The sequence below is a fragment of the Anopheles merus genome, chromosome 2L, assembly GCF_017562075.2.
Source record: "Anopheles merus strain MAF chromosome 2L, AmerM5.1, whole genome shotgun sequence".
NCBI lineage: Eukaryota > Metazoa > Arthropoda > Insecta > Diptera > Culicidae > Anopheles > Anopheles merus.
The window spans coordinates 44,362,764-44,384,807 of NC_054083.1; the positions used below are offsets into that span (position 1 = coordinate 44,362,764).

The window sequence follows — 22,044 nt, forward strand, 5'->3', positions numbered from 1 at the left end:
GGAAGTGAGGGAAATAAATATGAAAATTAAGGCCGCCTTCATGCCGCTTTCCTTCCCCTCCCCCATACGCTTCATCACTTTGGCGGGCTGGTACGGGAAGCTGAAAGAAAGCCGCAACGCGAGGTGCTACCGTGAGTCGCTTTTGGAAGTGGCCGTTGCCGCTTGATTGCTTGATACTGGTTGATGGAACAGGCGCTCGGTTTAAGGGAGTTATACGCTAGCAGGAATGGGGGGGTACAGTTGAAAGTTTTAGTAATGTTCTGGCTGCTCCCGGAATGATCGCGATCGTGGCTTTTTTTACGCGATCGTGGAGATCAGGTCATTTCGTCACGTTTAGGCTTATGTAGTTTAGGTTTGGTAACTTTCGAAACAATTATAAATCTCACACCAAGAGTTTTGGTACCCATAATTCGAAAAATTCGGCATAAAATGAAATTTATCTTCGATTTGATTGTAATTGAGTGAAAATTGGTGTGCAATTGAATGTTTAAGACATACATATAACAAGTCGTAAAACTATCTATAAGGTCAAATTATTTAGAGCCTCAAATTCAAATTCTAAATACAATTAGCACTACTAAGACATTATTTTAGGAGGTATCTTAAAATGGAAATTACAAAAGAAGTATAAGAAACATGATTTCGTTGATATCCTTGAAATGTATTGAAATGCGAAACAAATAAAATAACTCTCTCGACAATGCGGAGAAATAATAAATAATAAAAATTCAATAGAATCAATGAATAAACAAAACACAGAAAATTTAAAAAGATAAAAACATTTTAAATATATAAACAAATCAACAACAAATGGATAATAAATAACAACATAAAGAGAGTTAGTAAATGTATCAAAAATCAATCAAACATCGAACTAGGAAGAGAAATTATTATAGAAATTATTATACAAATTAATCTTTGGAAATTAAAAGAAAAACACAAACAAACAAGGATAAAGCAATAAATGTGATAAATACTTAAGGAAAGATACTTAAATATGATATGGACGACCAATTTATTCATTGCAGTGTGAAGGATTTCACACACTTGTTCGAACACAGTACCCCAACCCCTTAGCAGCGAATCACTACCACTACCGTTCAACGCTACGAAGACCTCCCAGTCGCTTGTCCCAGCCGCTCCGCTTGTACCGAAACGAAACACCTTCCGTCGATCTTGCCGTCTATTGCCGTTGCTCGAATGGCCACCATTTGCCACCTCTTAACCAGCTCGCTTGCCGGCGAGCAGCCGAACGGGCAGAACGTAAAATCCACCGCCAAACAGAAGTTTATCGGCAAAGTAATACATTATTTTAACTCCTTTCTCTCTAAAGCCTTGCTCCCATCACGGCTTCGTCCACTTCGTCCCTGGAAGATCAAACGAAGCACGGAGGAGATAGAGAAGGGTATAACAAATATATTATTTTTGAAAAGTTTTTTAGATAAAGCTGCCCCTCCTCCAGTCTAAACACACCGTGGTACGGCACAGTGGTGGACACAGGGGTTTTTTGTTTTGGTGGGCAGCACAAATAGGAAAGGGTGGACCATCCTTTGCCTCTTTATCTATCTATTTCTACTTCACTAGACACAGGCCGCCACCAGGCTGGTGCTTACCGGATGGTGTGCGTTCCGATCCAGACCGATTCCGTTTTGGCATCGGCATCGGTGTGTCGGCATCGCATCAAAGGCATCGCAACAAAAGTTTGCCTGGACTGGCTGGGTTGAGGGAGGCTAGCGGGTTTTAAGTGTTATTTATGACGACAAACGACGACTTCTGTTGGATTCGGGTGCTCGCTACACGCTACTCCAAACTCCGTTCATCCTCACGGAGGAGTGGTCCCGGGCGATCGCCTGCTGGCGAGGATCGCTGGCTGATAAAGGAATTGAATTAATTTTCCATTTATCCCAATAATAAGACGAAAACGGCATTTCGGTAGTGTGCTTCCAACGGTGGTGCGTTTCATGTGTCTTATCCTCCGGGAGATTCATTCCCTTGTTGTGTTTTTGTTTTTTTTTTGCACTATCTATCGCACGACCACCGGTGAGATTGCTTTCGGGCGCTTTGGACTTGGTTTGTGTTTGTTTAGGGAGCATTTGTGCGGGAGCAGGACCCGAAATCCCGGCCATGGCGCAGGTCCCACAGGTTTAATGTGAAATGTTACGAGATTAGCTAATTGCCCCGCCGGAGGGCACTCGGGAAGAAAGGTGAGTGGTGTGGATTTCCACCAAGAATTCACTCTGTTAAGGCCGTGGGAAGAGAATGAACCGGTGCACCGGTGGGCCTTATCGGTTTCGGGTTTGCGTTGGGAGAGAGAGAGTTTGGCCACCCCTGGGAGTTTCAGGATGAGTTAGATGTTTACTGGTGATTGGAATAAATCAGCAACAGCTGGGAGTGGGCTGGTGTTGGTGAGAATTCGCCGTAAGGTCTTTTACCGAAAAAGGGGATTGTATTGCCGCCGTACGACGATCGGCTGAAAAATGTTCCAATAAGGTGAGTATCGAAAGCTGTGAAGCAAGCCTGCTCTATTGGGCAATTAATTATCGAGTTGGAATTGGATGTGAATGGACGAAGTTGAATAATATTAAGGGGTGTGGTATGAGGATGAGCTCAATACGCGTGCGTCTCTAAAAGCATCAGTTGAATGAGTAGAATATTTGAAATACAAAGCGATAAGATTGATCTTTCTGGTGATTTACATTCCTCTTCAAATTATAAACTTATTTATGTATTTTGTTAAGCAACATCCATCTACTGCTACCTCATTTGTAAGTAATACATATAACTGTTGCCTAAAACGCATTAATGCATTGCATATAGAACGGATGTAAAAGTTCATATTATTGCTCAGATAAGCTGAAGTTACCATCAAAACTGCTCCAGTTGGTTCTTCGTTTGTTGCCAATTTACAGTCCTTCAACGAGCCCAGGGAAAACCCAGATCCAAGGTGACTTACAATCCTGTATTTCTTTCATTTCATTTCATTTCATTTCATTTATTTAATACAATATCTGCCATCAAGGCTAATATAATGGACTTAAACTATTAAATACTAACAAAAAACAAAATGATTCATGAAAACTAAGCCTAACTAACCTAGTCTTGACCTAGCATAAAGAAAAGAAAAAAAGGGTAGAGCGTAGAGACTATCATAAACTTAACAAAAAAAGAGAGTAATCGAAACCTAAGGAGAATAATTAAAGGAATTAGAAGAAAAAATACGGTTACGGAAAGAGTAAGAGAGGAGTCGAAATCAAAGAGATAGTAAAGTGGTTAAACAATCTGAAACAGGACAGAAGAGGGTCATTGAAAGTATAAAGAGTATGACGTGTTTCAATTGACAGAGGATCACGTGGACGAAGAGAACGAGGGGAACATACAGCGAGATGGACGAGAGTAATCAGGAGCATCAGTAGCAGAAAGTAAAACCACCAATAAAACAAGCCTGAAACACTTGGCGGCGGAAGCTTAAGAGTGAAGATTGAATAACTGCAATCGCGTTTTCATAGGGAGGTAGTGAGGCAGCACCGAACAAACGACGAAAAGCAATCCTGGTAAAGAGGCGCTGAATGCTTTCAATTCTCGAACAGCCATCAATAGTGGGAGGATTCCAGATGATACTAGCATATTCAAGAATAGGCCTTACCAAGCACAATAAAGGATTCTTAGGATGCTTTGATCTCTAAAATAGAGGTAAAACGTAAGATAAACCCAAGGGTTCGGTTTGCTTTTAGTAGCACCTCATCAAGCTGCAGTTTAAAGTTAAGACGACAGTCAGTATAATACCAAGGTCACGGATGGACATAACACGAGAGAGGAAGCGCTAGAGAGAGTATAGTTAAATAAAACAGGAGAAAGAGAGTGAGAGAAAGAAATAACAGAACATTTTCGGGACACAGGCGAAGTAAATTGGATGAACACCAATGAACAAATGCATTGAGGTAATGCTGAAGTCTCAGACAACAGAAGAAGAAGACACAGGTAAAAAGATTTGATATCATCCGCATAAAGAAGATGACCATCAGGAGGTAAACATTACAAACATCATTGATGAACAAAGAAAACAGAAGTGGACTAAGCACACAACCCTGAGGGACACCTGACGTACAAAAAACTCCTCAGATAAGTACGACCCGGTTTTAACCCTGCATGATCGATTATTTAAATATGAGGACAGCCAGCTAATAATGCCATCACCAAAACCAAGTTTAGACAATTTAGCTAATATAAAGAGTGAGGTAAACTATCAAAAGCAGCATGAAAGTCGGTGTATATTGCATCAAGTTGGGTACCGGCCTCAAAAGATCTAAAAATATTGGAAACACAAGACATGAGATTAGTTGAAGTAGACCTACCAGGCATAAACCCATGCTGTTTAGGGCTAATAGCTGAACTACAACTATGAAGTATGGTTGGAAGGATACATAGCTCAAAAGTTTTGGCTGTGGCGCATGTTTGGGTTATCCCACGATAATTAGAAACAATGCTACGGCAGCCCTTTTTGTGTACCGGAAAAGCCAACAGATTTCCAAAGAGCAGGAAAAACCCCAAGAGAAAGTGAAAGGTTGAAAATTTTAGCAAGGTGTGGAGCAAGCACGTCCTTACAGTTTATTAAAACAGAGGCAGGAATGCCATCTGGACCAGGAGTAAAAGAACGTTTCAACCCAAATAACACCTGTACAACTGTTTCAGAACTAACCGAAATATCGGAGAGATTAATTAAGTTCTCTGGCGTGTAGAGAAGCCCAGCCTCAATAAGGTTAGGGTCACTAACCGTGGCTCAAACATTTGGGAAAAATGTGCAGAGAATAGCTCACAGATCTCAACAGGCGTAGAGGCAGTTCGAGAATCAAGTACCATTTCATTAGGTAACGTATTGCACCCTCTTCGTATTCTAACAAATTGCCAGAAGGATGCTGGATCAGAACGGAAACGCGATTGCAGTCTACTCGAATAGGCCTCAAACGAGCCCTTTTGTATAGTCGATGCGCAGAGGCAGCGTACTTAAATAAACGAAAGTTGAATGCAGATCGGTTCAGACGATACCTGCTAAGATATTTCATTCTATCCTTTTTCAGGTTGCGAAGAGTACGATTGGACCAGGGAGGATTAGGGGAACGAAAAATGGTGTACATGAAAGGAGTGCAGAGGTTAACAAAGCATTAAACGATTGGACAGCCTCGTCGACCGATGTACATTGATAAAAAAAAGACCAGTCGGAACGAGATAGAATTGAATTAAGTTTACGATAGTCTGTGAGCCGAAAATTATAACGAACACTCAATGAATTAGAGCAGAAGGTAATACATTCCTAACCCTACTAGCCCTAAATAAAGAAGACGGTAACGCAATTTCTAGGGCAGGATGATGGGCATCCTGGGGCAGGAGCAGTGACGAAGCAGGATACACAGAACAACAAGCTGCTGCAGCAGAGTTGGAGAGCACCAGGTCCAAATAATGATTTAAATGGTTATGCACCCCGTTCAGCTGATAGAGTTCATGCAAGTTTAACATATCCAAAAAGCAGAACTGGATGTATTCGAAGAAATATGTGGCACATAATGTCTTATAGCTGAAGATGAATCTGGCCTTACTACGGTAGAAAGCGACCACTCTAACGCAGGTTGGTTGAAGTCGCCCAGAAGGATAAGATGATCATTCGGTTTCATTTGCATGTATGCATCACTGATGAAAGCAGAAAGGGATTCCAAATAGTTGCGGTCGCTGCTCAAATACGGTGGCACATAACAATCCCCACATAAAGACGAAACTTAGAAAAGAAACACGTATACATAAAGCTTCAAGCGTGGGTTGATTAATGTTAAGTGCCACAGAAGATATCGAACGGAACATGCAAGTAGCACACCACCCCCACGCGAACGTTCATTGTTTAACCTGCTTCGATCGCAGCGGTATATGTTGGCATCACTATCAAGGACCATGTTGGATGGAATCGATTCATTTAACCAGGTTTCAGTAAGGGCAAGCATTTCAAACCCTGATTCATTCGCAGAAAGGCGCAATTCATTGTATTTGGTGCGAAGGCCTCGAACATTTTGTAATATATCACGAATGGTCTATTAATTGTGAGCTGTTCTGTTGCTGAGATTGAATTGTGATTGAAGCCCCACCCCCGGTGATAACTGAGGCGGTGTGGGAGGAAACTCCAGTTGAATAGCCTCTAGGATCTCGGTCAACTGGGATGGTGATAGAATCCCGCGCTGTGGGGGTGGCGATCGATGTTCCAAAAAATGATCCGGATGAGCGGTAGTTTTTGGCACAGCTGAAGAGCAATTTTCACTATTTGTACGATGCGAAATAAGCTCAGAAGGTCAAATCGAGCCCTTTCATGTACACGTTGCTTTGGTAGGCCACGAGCAACAAACTCCCGAACAGTAAGTGAAACTGGCCAATAGTAGACTGCAGCGCAAGCTCCTTAAGAGATTTAGGAACACTCACTTTGAACGATATGAAGGACATCGAGTCCAGGTTCACACCCTTTTTCGTGAGACGGTAAACATTAATATCGTCCGTTGGTAGCACAGCTTTAAGCCACACACGCATATCATCAGCGGAGACATGCGATTTGATGTTCGTGAAGTATAACCATACTTTCTCGGCTATGCCCCTGTTGGTGTGTTTTGGTTCAAAACAGGATCAGAAGATGCTTGTGTATTTGTTCGGTAGTTTCCAGCACTAACATCACTAGTCGGCTTAGTACGATGATTGTAGTGGTTACAGTTGTCAGAATCTTCTACAGTGTTGGTATCGTTCGCAGCTTGGATATCAGCAGTGAGCTCCGTTGAGTTAGTAAATGTACGGCGAGCGGAAGCTGTTTTAGTCGTTCTGGATGTATTTGTGGCATTGAGCGACGATACATTAGTGGATGTGTGCGTAAGCGATGCGTTGCTAACAGACGGCTTAGCTAATATGGGTGCTAGCGCTCGCTTATCAACGAGAGCGAGGATCTCAGGAAGCAAATCGCTCTTGATAGCCGATCTAAGAAAGAGAGAGATGAGTCATTGTGGTGAGAATATCTGCTTTCACCAATTCGAGTAGGGCTGCTATCTCACTTGTGAGAAGTGAATTTGTGCCATTGCGAAACTCGTGACATGTTTTGCACAACCACAATAACTGATTATTACGCCCAAGCTCACGAGTAGAATCACGAGACAACCCCGTGCAATGGGTGTGATGCTTGGAACCACAAACACCGGCACAGGACACCGAATTAGCACTATCGGTGGGTGCATTGCAGGTTGAGCACTGCATAACGATGACTCAGCACAAACTGATGAGTGACAGGAGCAGAAACGAAGCCAAACACTTTCTCGGCAAAAATGTTGAATTAACAGAAGAACTCCAGTGCAACTTTATATTAATCGAAGGCACGCACTAGCCAGCACGAACAACTCAGCAGCACCACTGTTGCAAATGTTGAAATTCCAGAAAATAGCACGGCAAAACAGCATAAAAAATCAGGAGCACGAGGAAGGCACATCCACTCAGTTTGACAGTCAATCTCTCTCTTCTTACTCTAAAATAAGCCATTCCCTGTCTCCTAGAAGTTGGATTTCAATCCAAGCTTGAACGATACATTCTCCGGCATATCTTTGGCGGTGTTGAAGAACATGGGAATGCAACGGGGGAATGGTATGGACTGTGACATGAACGTCGGCAGGATATGATGATTGGACAAGTGTGGAGAATGGATTGCATATGCCCCATCAAGGTGGTACTTTCGAGCGATCTGAAATTCGTCGTTAGACGCAAAGACAATCAGTGATCTTCGAAGCTGGATAAGGCGGAGAAGGATCTGTGAAAAGGATACACTCATTGGCAGCGCAACCTGAAGATATGTTCGCAACTTGCTCGAGTCAGCAAGTTGTGCTAATCTGTGAAGGGTCAATGCAATAGCTAGAAGCATTTCAGATGATCCTCTAGACTCGGCAATGGCCTATACTTGACAGTCAATGACGTTGCGAACATCACCATTTCCCAAATATCATCTGAAGAATAAATTATTTTAAAGCGTAGTACTTGGAGGTGTTTGTATTTTTGTTTTATCCTTTTCGTCTGTGCTCTCTCTCTCTCTCTCTCTCTCTCTCTCTTTCTCTCTCTCTCTCTCCTCTCTCTCTCTTTCTCTTTTCCTCTTTCTCTTTCTCTCTCTCTCTCTCTCTTGTTGGCCTGCTCATGATAGAGTACCGAATGCAATTTCGCTCTGACATATCAAAGTAGGCCCACAGCTACTTTGATCACACGATCCTTTCATTGCTTGCAGGTCATTCTCACACACAAATCTTTCAAGACTATTTCAATGAACCATTCCAACTGACCAAACCCGTGTGTCCTGTCTCCTCGAGCCGACAAGTGGTTGACGCGCCCCAGTTGGCTAGACACACTTGTCGCCGTCGCTGGCGGTACAGCACCCCTCGACTGTCCAGTGCCCCGTTGTCCCTTTCCGTGACGTAGCGCAATGATTGACCAACCCAGCCGTAACCTATCTAGGTGTCCCATTACGACGGCACATGCTGGTCCCCGGGGGTAGCTTCCTTTTTTTTGTCTATTGGTAACTTCCTTTTGAGAGAAAGCAAGCCATAAAATCATTTGCATTTACATCCTTTAACGCCAAGGGGCGTGTCTGAGGCAGCGTGTACCGTTGACTTGTAGGTTTGGTTTGGGTTAGTGTCGTTCCCTGTTCTCACCCATCGATGTGATAGATTTGTGTCTTTTTTTTACGTCCCGTTTTTGTTGTTGTTTTTTTTTTACATCTATAAGGAAGCTCCTTTTTGTGGGTTGTTTCCACTGGCGTCAGTGGGGATCGCACTGGCGACAACCAAAGAGGCGTGTAATGGAAAAAAGGAACCATAGCACACGTGTGGCTTCTGCGTCTTTAGCTTCCACATAGGAGCGCACTGATCTGGAAGTTTGTCAAGCGTGTCAAACGGCAGCAGTTGCTGATTAATTGACGATCCCTACCAGTGGCCGATCCAGCGAACGAGACTAATGGGCGATCCCGGTGCACAGGAAATTCGAGCCAGCCGGAATGAATTGGAACACATTACACGTTAGATTAGGCGGTCTTAATTATCGGTATTGTGCATGATGTTTGTTTGGATGTTTTTGGTTGAAAATTTGGGGAAGTATTTCGCGGAACGAAGGTTACCGGGCTATTGCTGGGAAAGGATTGCATGATGGATTGCTAGTACTTGTAGGAGTTGCCTTTTTGATTTATAGACATAAACAGAGGATGTCTACATGTGTTAACTTGTAAATCCAAGAAGGCGTGTTTCGGAAATGTCTTGTCTACTGAATCCTGGGAAGAGTTATAACCGATCGAGTGATCTTCAATATTTTGAGAAAGTGTCTACCCAAATTAAAAACTAGTTCCTCGCTACCAGCACCTTACCTAATGAACCTCAAACACAACATAATTCTCAGCTCAATGCTGGGAGCTCGCTTAGAACTGAAACAGCCACTTAATTCTGGGTCATTCCGATAAGGTTCCGAAAGGGTTCCGAAATGAAATTGTTCCAAACCAGGACCAGAACACCAAAACACCAATCTAGAGCAAAACCTGAGGTAACATTTCGGGTCAATTATCACCTTTTTCTCGTCCGGCCGATGGTGTCCCAAGGGTACCGTAGAATGGTGCGGCATCAAACTCGAAACTCGATTGACACCATTAGTCACGGAAGCCGGCGCGTAGTTGACCCTTTTTCCCAAACCGGGGTGTCCGAAGAATCGAGCGATAAGCACACCTTCCACGGCATCTCATAACCTCTCATGCCACTTCAGCAGTCCTACAATTAAGAACGTTTGCCGCCACCACGACCACGACGACATACCGAGTGATCGTGATCGTGCGCGTGTGTGGTGCGGTGGTCGCGATCGTCAGGACCAGCCAAAAACCCCCCCCCCCCTACCAGATGAGAGATCAAACCAAGTGTGCCGCCTGCACAACTTACAACTACACAATCGGCGGGCATTAGATTGCCGCGTCAAGAGCGTTTCGGGTGGAGCGTTTGTAGGTCAAAGGGTGAAGGAAGCCGGGGATGTGGAAGGTGGGTTGAAATATGGCACAGAACGAGTCACACTAAGCACTCGAAACGCGGCCCGCAGCGTTATGCAGCGCCCCCGGAAGCAAAAGGATGCCGCGCCGCGAGGATCCGCCGCGGCAAAAACGGTTATCTCCAAAGTGAAATGGAAGCCGAGAAAACCTTAAACAGTAGCCAAGAAGCTTTAGATAAGGATTCCATTATTGTCGCTGTGGCCATTCGTTTTCCCTCCAAAACCCGGCGGGGGAAATTACCGCTCTCGGACTATCTCTTTCTCCCAATGGCAGCGGAAGGTAAATCAAACGATTTGGGAATTGACGCTGGAAGGGACGCAACAGGAGTTATGTTAGATAAAAAATCGGGAACCCACGGTTTCGCCGGACCCAGGGCAGAAGGATTCTCGTGATCTTCCTCTCTTTCGCTCTATTGGAACAGTTCCGAGTGAGCCCGATGAGTGGACTTTACGACCATACCGATTTTACCTCTTTATCAGCTTCGTTCTCAGGTTCGCTTTGAATGCTCCTCTATCTGTGCCTTGCTCCGTCCCAGGCAGAGCCGTTTGATGGGCCGGGACACCAAGGTAGCGCATCATTTCTTGCGCTTGGGTGATACTTATAATGCCATCCGAACACCGGCCGGCCGGTGTAGCTCCGGTTGCTCGTTAAGTTTTACGACCAATATACCATCCCGCCTGCAGGGTCTGAAGGGCCCGAAGGGGTCTGGTCGGCGGACTGGGGTCACAATTGCTGCGACGAGCGTGTCGTCTGGAAAGGGGGTTTGTTGAAGTACCTCTCACCGTACGCTTGGAGCACACCTCACATGCAACCGAATTGGGTTTATAGCCCGGCTTCTATCGGGCCGGGACGAGCTTAAGACGAGCGTATTAACAGGTTTTTAACGATACATAACAACCACACAGACGATGACGTCGATCGGGTTGAACGTGTACCGCTCATCAAAGGATGCTCTGAAGGAAGGATTTTTTCCTTCTTCTGAAGATTCGTTGGTTCGTAAGTCCGTCCTCAAGAGAAGAACAATTCGAAAAAAAAGCTCTCCCGTCTACTAGTAGGCTGTGGGCCTTAAAGCCTTCTTTCATCAATTCGCTATTAGGCAAGCTTGTTTACTGGCGAAACCGAATCTACATGATTATATTTTATATGTTTTAACGCGTCGCGACACTTTGCCATAAACTAGGGATGGCTGTGGAGCTGCTTTATCCCAACAGCAAGAGAAAAAAATCGGTTTGGCCGTTTTATGATGATTGTTTAAATCTCAATTTTTATTTCGAAAGAGAAAAACGAAATACCTTGATAACGGGGTGGCCCTGCTCCTCGGGAGGTCTTGCCGTGTGATAAGAAAGGGGGTTAGCTTAAGATGTGCCTGGGAAAGATGTCCTCTCCCCGCCCGGACTCAGCAACTGTAGCAATTTCTACACATTATGCTGAAACTTTAAATAAATCAGAATTAACGCAACTGTTTTCCATTGGCGCTCGAACAAAAAAACTGTCCCACACTCGGGGTAGAAAAGATGAACCCCCCTCCCCCCAGTAGGCACACTCCAATCGTCCCTGTTCGTTTGTTTTGTTTGGGCTCCTTCGCGCTTCGCTCGATCACACAGGGAACCGTTTGCTGTGGCTGTGGTAGCCGCGCCGTCGGCTTCCATTTATTTCGCGCTTATCTTAACTAGCACCCCGATAGCATTATTCTTCAACCGACTGAAGCACACCGTTCCGGAAGCCTTTTGCCGGGACGGGGCAGGGCGCAATCGGTGCAGCTCCCTTGTCGGTGGGAGCAAAGTGTAGGAAAGATAGTGCGACCGCCGACGCGACAGAAGCTTGGAGCTGTACATTGATGTCACCCCTAGACTAGTTGGTTTCTTTGTTGTTGTTGGTGGCGGCTGAAGAACGGAAGCACAGATCGGTTGAACAGTTTCGGAAATTAATGTTTTGTTATAAATGGGATATAAGCGGTTGCTGCTTCTGCTGCTGCTGAGGAGCATCACGACCGCACACTCAACGGTAGACTGTGAAAATAAGCTCCAAACGCGCCATCGAACAAGCGATAAGTGTAATTAGTCAGGGGGGAGATGGGGTAATCGGGTATTACCATGACTCTGTGACACTCCCGTGCTGTGTGAGCGGTTGGAAGTGCTGTGAGGGAGAACGGTAATATAATGGTGGAAGTTTCACACGCTGTTTAACTGCTGTTTTCAACTTAATGATAGCCTTTCGGTGGCTCTGATTGAATAGAAACTTATTTGAATTTATAAAATTTTATGCAAAACTAAAACAGAGACCAAGTTTAGTGAAATAAAGCTGTTTGCTCATGTTAACAGATCTTTATTAAATTTAATTTGATGGAATTTAATTAATTTAATGTTTTTTGTTGTTTAAGTTAGTTTTCTTATATGTTTTATGTCCTTTTCACTCTAATTGCTGCTTGAGTTTTCATTAAAATTCATTGAAATATAATATATATTGGCTTTTGATACCACTTCTTTCGTACTTTTATTTTTTTCTTTGAATATCAGATTAGATTTTTTTATTGTTTAGTGGTAAAATGTATTTTATTTCTTATTTTTTATAAATTTTTATTCTTGTTATATATAAAATTATTTATTAACTTAATTCATTATTTAATGCACACAAGATTAATTACACGTTTCTCATTGCTTTTCCTTGATATATTATTATTATTATAATTATTATGTTTTTTTCCTCATATTTTTCAGTGTCATTTTTTCCATTGTTTTTAAATAAATTTGTTCGTCTTGTTCACCTTGTCTTATATTTATACGAACGTGTTTACACTTAGTAGGCGTGTTTTGATTGTTTCTCATGTTCTCCATTGTTTTCAAATAGTGTTTATGACTTTTTATTGTTTTTTACGTTCTATAATATTTTATAGATTTTTTAGGATACCTTTTCACTTTTATATTATTTTATTTTTGTCCTTTTCATTATCATTGACCATTTATTTAAATACTTTTACCTATTTCACTTACTATTTCTCGTCTGCCCAACTCCCTCCTTTTTACTTCCCGCACGTAAATCGTACCTAAAATGCACTTACGCCTATTTCGTGAGCAACCGGCCAGCCAGCCGTTTCCCTGTCCTTTCATCAATACACCGTTACCGCATCCAGCACCCCTCCCAACCGATCGGTACCGGCAGCGTAAACCTCAACATCAAAGCAAATGCACCGCCCCATCCGGAGGCGCCATCGAACCCGGCCCCTTTCAAATTTCCCCTTTTACGCGATCGCCAATCGCGCTGTGTCATTATTGTCGCAAAAACCACCCAGAGACGTACCCAGGCCTCGCCTCGGCTGCCGCAAAAATTGTGGCCACATTACAATAACAGCAACAATAGTAGCGATGCTTTTCCATCCGCCGCCCGTGTGGACCTCACGCATGATCGGCGAGCGTTATTATCTGTGCGGGCCGAGGCAGGAGTGGCAGTTCCCAGTGGCGCTCCTGTTGCGACCCACCCAGCGCCGCTCGGCTGGGTGGAGAATTTTCACGACTTTTCAACCAACTGGACCGACCAACGGATGCAGATTGTTTTCGCTGTGAACTGGGGGCCGATCTTCGGCGAGCTAAATTTATGTGATCATGAGCGCCCGGGCCCGTCCATTCGCGAGCCATCGACTGATCGGGTGGCTGTTGGTCTCTTCCGATTTGTTTGTGTGGTTCCCCTTCTCACTACCGCCTCTCACCAGCAGCACAGAAGTCGTGAAGCCGTTCGCGAGCCTTCCGGTGTGTGAGATGGCACTGGCACTGTCTTACGGGCTCCCTGGATTGGCAGCGGGCCGGGGTCGCAGTGCACAGGTACTTACCCCGTGCGGTAAACATGGCTCCCATTGACATGTCTGTCAAGTGGGAGCTTGGTGGGAGAGGGAAGGACACATAAGAGGGCACCGATAAACTGTCTTGTGCCGGCTGTGTCCGTTGTCCGTTGGATGCCACCACGCGCTCGGAATGACCCCACCGAATGGGGTCGTAAGAGGAATAAGGCGAATGGGCAAAAAAAGCCTTTCGGAACGAAACAAACCCACTCTTCAGGCGTGGTTTTTGGGGGAAGGGATGCTTGCGGGAAAGCAATCTAGCAACGAATGATCACGTGGAACGATCGCTTCTTTACAGTGAAGGACAAATAAATGTGAATAAGATGTTGGTTTCTTCGTCCGGGAAGCTACTGATCCATTTGATTTTGTTTAAAACATATAGAACATCAAAGTTACTAAGATTCTTCCACTAAAAAAGAAGCATTCCAACGATTTCAATGACTCCACGTCTTTTATAGCCTTCACTGTACCTGTACTTTCTTCCCTTTTCCGAGGGCGAGTTTTTTTGTTGTCACATTTCAGCCCCAAACCCACTTGCAAGCATCCAAAAAAAAAAAGCTCAAAATGTGTTAAGAAATTACTGTCGTTTGATGAAGTCTCCCCACTCCTCTCCTTGCGTCTAATGAGCTCCAAAGAAGAGGTCCAAACTCATTCTCCAAAAAACGAACGACCCCAGACGGGTGTACCTACCGTTAAGAGCCTATCAAAATTAATTACGTTTCCGGATCGTCTCCGGGGGCTCCAAAGGCTACGACGGTGGCCTTCACCGGTGGTGGTCTTTTTTGTTTTTGGTGGTCGTTCGGGAAGCAAGAATGAACTGAACCAGTTGACCACTTGCTGCTGCTGCTGCTGCTGCTGCTGGAGGTCTCTGCTGCCGAATCGATGTTGAAGAAGCAAACGAGAAGCAGATTGACCTACGCGCGCGCGACTCGAGAGCTTTTGAATCCAGCGGTCCGAAGGAGATAAACTTTGACCCGCACAGAGGAAACCCGTGTTGGACACGCGCCCCAGCACCCACTTGAATCGCCGTAGTTGTGAATGGCCAGCTCCCGCATGGGTGAGTGGCTGTCACGCGTTGGACGGGGTAGGACAGTTTGCTCTTTTCAGATTGGTTGGTGAAGGTGAAACACTCGTATTAAGAATGATTGTTGATGCCATACGATATTGACAACCTCATGAAGTGTGTCTTGAAGTTATGTTGAGTTTACAATAATAGGACCTTGAGGTAATAAGAACCTTGCAAATAGCTTGGGATTTTGCCACCAATTCTTTTCCAAGTTTTTAGTGTAATTCTTTCAAAATTCCAACTAATCGCTCAATCAAACAATCGAACTCCAAATAAATGTCTCATTTTCGCCCGCGGACAGTGTTGACATTAAAAGCCCACTTCCAGCAGGAAATGAGCCTCGGAGCTCGGTCCCACCCTGACCCATGCGACCACCATAGGCCAGAAGTTAAATTAAGAGCGACAGTTGCTCTTCTTCTCTCCCGCTCTCTCACACGTTGAGACCAAAAAAACACCGACAAGAAGATATTTCCGCAAGCGCCAGCCAGCCAGCCAGCCAGCCAGCCCCAGCTGAAGCGCCCCGACATCCAATCGATTTTCGGGGTTCCATTCAACCCGCATTTTTTGTTCCTCTTGGTCCCGTGTGGTATCGCTTACTAAAAGGCGCCGGTTTTGCAACAGGAACGACCCGCAACATTGCTGGAGCAGCAAAAAAAAAAAAAAAACAAAAAACAACGTTTCCTCGAGAGCCTCGGCCGGCTTTGTAGTGCCGCCGAATGCACTTTTTCGGTTAGCTCTTTACTCCTTCCTTCACGGTGATAGTGGTGGTGGTGGTGGTGGTGGTGGTGGTGGTGGTGGTGACGACCCCAAGAGGGTGGTCTAATTCTTTGCAGCAGGGCTCCTATCGGGCGTAACAAGATACTGTTGTTGTGCATGCAAATTGGGTTCCGTTGGCTGACCGAAATCCGTCCACGATGCATTCTTCGCTGCACTTGCAACGCTTTGTCTCCGTTTTCTCGGTCGATTCTTTGCGTACGGAATGCCCACCCTGAATGCGATTGTCAGCCGAGGAGAGGCAGGAGTATTGCGATCCTTACGGCACTGCATGCAAGCCAGACCGATGCACATTTTGGGTGCAGTTTAAACTGCAACTTCGTGATGAAGGGAAGAACTTTGTGAATAAAATGGCATTTATTGTAAAGGATGTTCAGGTGTTTAGTAGATAAGAATAGTCCCTATTTATCTGTTTGCTTCTAAATAAAATTGGCAATTTCTTGGGAATATCTCTTGGGAACTTCCTAAGCGAAACACACACTTCCAGAAGCTATCAACGGCGAACCAACACGATAAAGTAGATGCAAAATGACATATAAAAAAGAGACCCCGCACACACACACACACTCCCCAGACCCTCCGAAAGAGTTAATTAATGTGAGCATTTAGTCAAGCATTCGCGGAATGTTACCGAATACTTCTCTTTTTTTGTTTGCTTTGCACTGCGCACCAGATCCTACGCTCCTTGACAAGCGACGGCGCCACTGACATGCGAACGACCGTGCAACGACCGTGCGCGCTGCGCAAAAAGGGATGAAGGAAAGTGTGCGAGGTGGTTCGGCACTAACTACCCCTTCGCGCGATTCCAGTACGGCCGTGTGTGTGTGTGTGTTGAGATATGATTAATCTTGAAATATGAGATCGAACCGGGACATACCCACACACACCCGGGAACTTTCGTGGCGGTTCGCTTTAGAAATCGATCCCGCGTGCCGATGCCGATGAGAAGGAGGATTACCATCATTCCGATCTGAACCCGGGTGAAGCGGTGTATCTGAAGTGCGTCGAGTGGGAACTATGGCACTCTCTTCGTTTGTATGACGCTGCACGCATGCCGCAACATACCGGAAGACGCGCTTCGCCAACAAGAGGAACATAAACCGCGCATATGGTTGCAATCAGCAGCAGCAGGAGCAGAAAAACGTACTAGCAAACGGTGGTACTCTGGTGGCCACAAGTAGGCTCATAAATCCTGTGCTCAAAAACCCTTTTCGCCACACGCTGCTGCGTTGACGGTATAAATTTGTTTTTATTCCCCTTTCCGCAAAAACAAAAAAGTAATGATCCACAAGCTGTTTATTGACTTTAAAAAATCGTCCCTTTATGGGGGGCGATGAGGCGAGCGCAAGCGAACCTTCTAAGGCCACGGCCACGGTATTAGAGCGCGAGCGCGCGCGCAAGCACACGTGTGTGTGTGTGTGTGGTCTGCCAGGGTTGGCCGGAGTTTTTAGTGTTTATTGAATTATCAGCTTGTTATGCTAGGCTAGCGGGCTAGGTCAGTGTCAATGCGTGCACCGAATGCAGTCGACATCGGGTGCACCGGGGAGAGGTTCTGATTTATCGTACTGTAAACATGCAGGATGAGCAGCAGCAGGGCAAGCGGTGGTCGCTGCTGTTGTAACATAAACGATCGTTATTTGTATGACCTACATATAGTCGTAATGGGCTTTGCAAAAGGGGTCTTAAGTAAGCAGCAGTTGATTGTGTTGTCGTTTCTGTCGTTTTGTTGAGAACGGCAACAGCAACCACAGGCAAATCAGGTGTCAAGTGTCTATCTAAGTGAGCCGTGTGTGCACAGACGTTGCAATGCAACGGTTGTGTTGTTTGTTTGTTCCTAAAAATACATCCAAAGCCATAAAAAAATTAGAATTTGATGTACGGATGCGTTCAAATTTCAACCTAAAAATATTCTTTCGATATGCTACAGTTGTGTGGCGACGTTCTTCACTCTGTTTACTGTGGTAATCGTATCGTAGCTTAATGATCGTTTCTCAGACAATCTCTATTCACTGTAGCATAAAAATGATGTCCAAATATGATCTAATGTGGTTGTATTGATATCGTATTCGTCAAACATATGCGATCTTAAGACTGTATTGGGATATACAGTCGTTCCCGCTATATTTTCCTCCAAGTTCCTAATTTGTGTTTCTAATGCACCAACTTCTTAACTACACGCTCGCCCAAAATTATTACGCCCAAATTACTTCTGGCTGGATAGTAATGTTTATTTAGCAAAAATCACGTTTCACAGTCAAGAAGTACAATTTTTCATAGAAGTAATCATCCACTGCCCATTTCTTTGGACAATTGCAACAACTTCTGCGATTATCGCAAAACCTTCTGCGATTGTCGCAAAAAATTCAATTTCAGCGAAGGGAATTTGATAAAAAGTAGATGATCAAATTCACTGCGCAAAAACACAACTAGGAACACAAAACTGGCAAATAATTCACAAGCGGAGCAGAGTGCTTGGGAAAATTTTCTCTTTTGTTGTTGCTAGCTGTAGGAAGGAGCTTTTGCTGTGTTTTAAAGCCTGTTCAGGGAAGAAAATTGCTTTAACTTCATATCCAAAGAGTTTCATTTCAGAGTATTACTAAAGGCTAACCCGTAATGGCTATATGGTAGATTTGGTGAGGAAGTTTTGATGAATCACTGATAGATCCTCATATAAATTCCCATCGATTATGGTGATCAAAACGCTAACCATAGACCAACCTGAAATACATCTAGCTACCTTGACTATATCTGAATCTTCTATGTGTTTCAAAATTCATCAATTCATGACACATCATCAGGAATATAAGAAGAGTGACTGCAAAACTTCGATATTTTTAGCCGCAAGTAACACTGTGAAAAATGAACTCGAAGAAACTTTTTTTAAATTCACCCTACAATTTTAAACTGATGATCTGAAATGAAAATGATCTATCACATGTCTATCTTTAGTTACGATCCTTAAAGCTAGCATTCATTCTCTCTCTCTCAAACGGCCGAAGTAACGAAGAATTCTCTGATGGTTGAAGCGCCATGTTTAAAAAAAAACAAGCAGTCTAACTTTTGTACGGTAAAAGTAATTCGATAGACGCTGCAAAGTGTGTGGAGATGACGAAAAAAATTAATAAAACTAACTTAAAATTTTGAATTCGACAGGATCAACATTAAAGGTTTTGATGTGTAACTCTAACATGCATTTTTTAAAAAAACAGCTCAATTCTAACGAAAGGACCCAATTAGTGTGCTCAGATTGTGAGATCAGATCTTATACCCAAAGTTGCTGCATCCTATCAGATAATCTTTCCAGCTTCTAGCTCCAATCCTTGAATCCCTGAATATCACGCCCATCGCGTCTCCCTTCCAATTGCTACCACTTTCCCGCTATCAATCATCCAAACTGGGGGCGTTTAATGTCTCATTTAAGCCTAGCTGCCCAGAAAGCGCATTGTCACACGGGCATTGTCGAAAATATTTGTACAATTCCGTACCGACAAAAAGCCTACACCGCCACCGCGTGCAGCTAATCCTTCCCCGAACCCCGAAACGTCCCGAGCGAGCTGCTAGGTAGCTTCCGCGCAATCACTTTATTACACCTTATTGATGTTCGGCCAACACGCCCGGGGACCGCGCTAGCACAGTTGTGTGTAGGACGTGAAGATTCACCCCCCAAAAAACGGACACAGCTTCTAGGACGCCATAAATCAGGCGTGCCTCATGCTGCGCTGCTGCTTTCAACCCGAGCCGGCCGCCTACCTGTGCGGCATGCGTTTTTGGCGATCCCGCAGAAGGATGTCACCACCATCGGAGCCGAACCACGTACGAACGCATTACGATCGATCATGCGGTCGATCATGTTCCGGGCGTACGGCGTACGTTTTGTTTGGCGGTTTGTCCACGTTGCATCATCGAAGCATGAGGGCCGCAGCATGGGACCGGTGTCGGTATCGATATCCCACGCTGTGCGCCCAAACAGACAGCGGCCCCTTGGTTTGGCGCATGTCGCTGTCGGCATCCTGCTTGTACGGCGGCGGCGGCGGCGGCCCGGTGTGTCCGTTCTAATCTGGTAACAAACTGTCAACAAGTTCCGAAAAAAGGGACACGCCGACATCTTCCAACAAAAATGCAGTTCGCACGGTGAACAGAATGCAACAAAAAGCAAGGAAGTGAAGCACACAAAAAAACACACACACACAATGCTCCAGCTTCCAGAAGCAGCAGCAACAGCAGCAGGAAGGATGAAAGGAATAGCAATGATAACCGTCCACTGGCGAAAACATTCCATGCCAGTGATCATGTCGTCCGATTCGTGGCTGAGAATAAATCAATTTGGCTGGCGCGGAATGCGTTTGCAGAGTTCGGGCGTGCCTCGTGTTCTCTTCCCCCTGTTTGCTCGATGTCGTATTTCACCTGCAATCGATCAGCGTCAGGAACGATCATCGATCGATCGATCGATTTGGCAAGGATTCAAGGCTCGGGTTTGATCGGGTGGACATGGGTTGGAGTGGGTAGAACAGGGAAAATGTAAATCGCCCTAATCCGCCACGGTTGCTCGGATTGGCGCGCCAGACACGCTCACCCTCGGCCGAAAGATCGGCCTTTTGTCCTTGCCGGTTTTTTCTTTTGGCCGGCGGCCGACGACCAGTAACCAGTAAGCCCGTTTGTGTGTGCGCTCACCCCGCGTGCGTGCGTCTTGCGACAAGACAGGTTGATGCGTGTTGATACCAGATCAGATAAGGCTCATAAAGTTGTTGAAAGGTTCCCGCACCCGGGACACCACACACCCCTGATCGTTGTGCTCGTTTCGGGTTTCTCGCCGGGCGTAAGAAGACGAAAAAAAGAGGATGAGGTTTTGCTGTGAGATTGCTGCAAGAGACGGGATCGTCCCTTTCGGTCGTTGCGTCGGTCTGTGTCGCCGTTACGTCGTCATGGTAACGCAGGGATTCGTCGTGGATGGTGCAGGCAGGATCGCAAAGGAGTGATCACACATATCAATGGTAAAAATCAAGCTTCTCCTCCCTTAATCGATGGTTTTAGCATTATTTGTAGGAAAAAATGTTACATTTCAGATTTTCACTAATTAATTTAAAACAAATAATAAATCCCATAAAATGCATTCTCAATTCTCTCTCTCACACACAGGGACTCTTTCCTAAGCAACATTCCCACACTAAATTCTGAGACTGCACCAAACCTCTGTGGACTAAGAAGAGACCGCCTCCACCAGACAGTGCTCCCGATGTGCTCTCATCCCTCCGTCTGCAGTTTGCCAATGTGGTGAGCCTTTTTTTCGCCTTTTTCCCTTCTTCCCTTTTCCTCAGTTTTTCCCCTAACGGCTCATGTCCTGCGCTGCCCTCAATAAAGGCTGTGTTGGCTGTTGTGTTTCATTTTTACGGACCGGAAAGTAAATTTATTACGGCGCTCGGTGGCGCCTAAAATGATTGCATTTTAAACGCGTCGTCGCTTGTGGCCACATTCGTTTCGTTCCGGTGCATTTGGCCGCGCAGGGACGGGGGCGGCCCCGTACCCGTGGTCGTTAAAAAAAAGATAGAGAGAAACCCCAGCCAGCCAGCCAGCTAGCCTGCGGGATCTGCGAGTTCGTAAAATTGGGTCTGCCCGATGAGCCCTTGTCAGCAGCAGCGTTATGGAACATTTGTGCAATTTTTTTTTTTGGTTGTTGTAGGTTTGCACTACTTATCCAAATGGCCAAACTCGTAAAGCACTTCTGCACAACACAACACAGACCGGGCCATATGTGCGCATGCATTGGGTTTTGTGTGTGGGCAAACATTAAAAAAGAGCACCCATAACAAAAAAAAAACGCAAATAAATGGATGAAGCATATGTGGCTGTAGAGCATCGCAATGTTAACGCGGTACGGCTCATTGCAGGTTTTAAATTAAGAAAAAAAAGCGCTGTATGCCGGGCCTTTGTAGCGAGGCAGTATGGTAGAGTTAAGTAGCTAAGCGACACCAGCTAATGACGAGAAGATGCAGAATAAATTTGTTTATTAACACTCAAGCTTCGGTGGAATTTTAAAACTACTTCAATCGTGTTCATTTGAAAGAAACTTTTGATTAATCAATTAGGCTGCATTTAAGACCAATAATTGGATGGAATGGGCCCTCGAAAGCTGTTCAGAACACAAAAGATAATTTGAATAAATGTGTTTTAAAATTCTGAATTAATTTCCACCCGTCCCACGATCGCGCACGATCAAAGCCCGTGATCGTGCACACATTTGCCCCTCGCACGGCTGGCGCAAAGCTGTCGAACAATGTGTCATGCTACCTCACCGATAGATGACAA

General features: G+C 45.0%; 1 protein-coding gene across 1 annotated transcript; it reads right to left on the reverse strand.

Annotated features, from left to right (window-relative positions):
* Positions 1–6,617: 6,617 nt before the first annotated feature.
* Positions 6,618–7,511, reverse strand: LOC121592352. The gene is made up of 2 exons (XM_041913751.1): positions 7,071–7,511; positions 6,618–6,996 (listed from the first exon to the last, which is right to left on the reverse strand). The coding sequence occupies exons 1-2, from the start codon at positions 7,109–7,111 to the stop codon at positions 6,618–6,620; spliced, it is 420 nt and encodes a 139-aa protein (XP_041769685.1). The 5' UTR covers positions 7,112–7,511.
* Between the last annotated feature and the right edge of the window lie 14,533 nt (positions 7,512–22,044).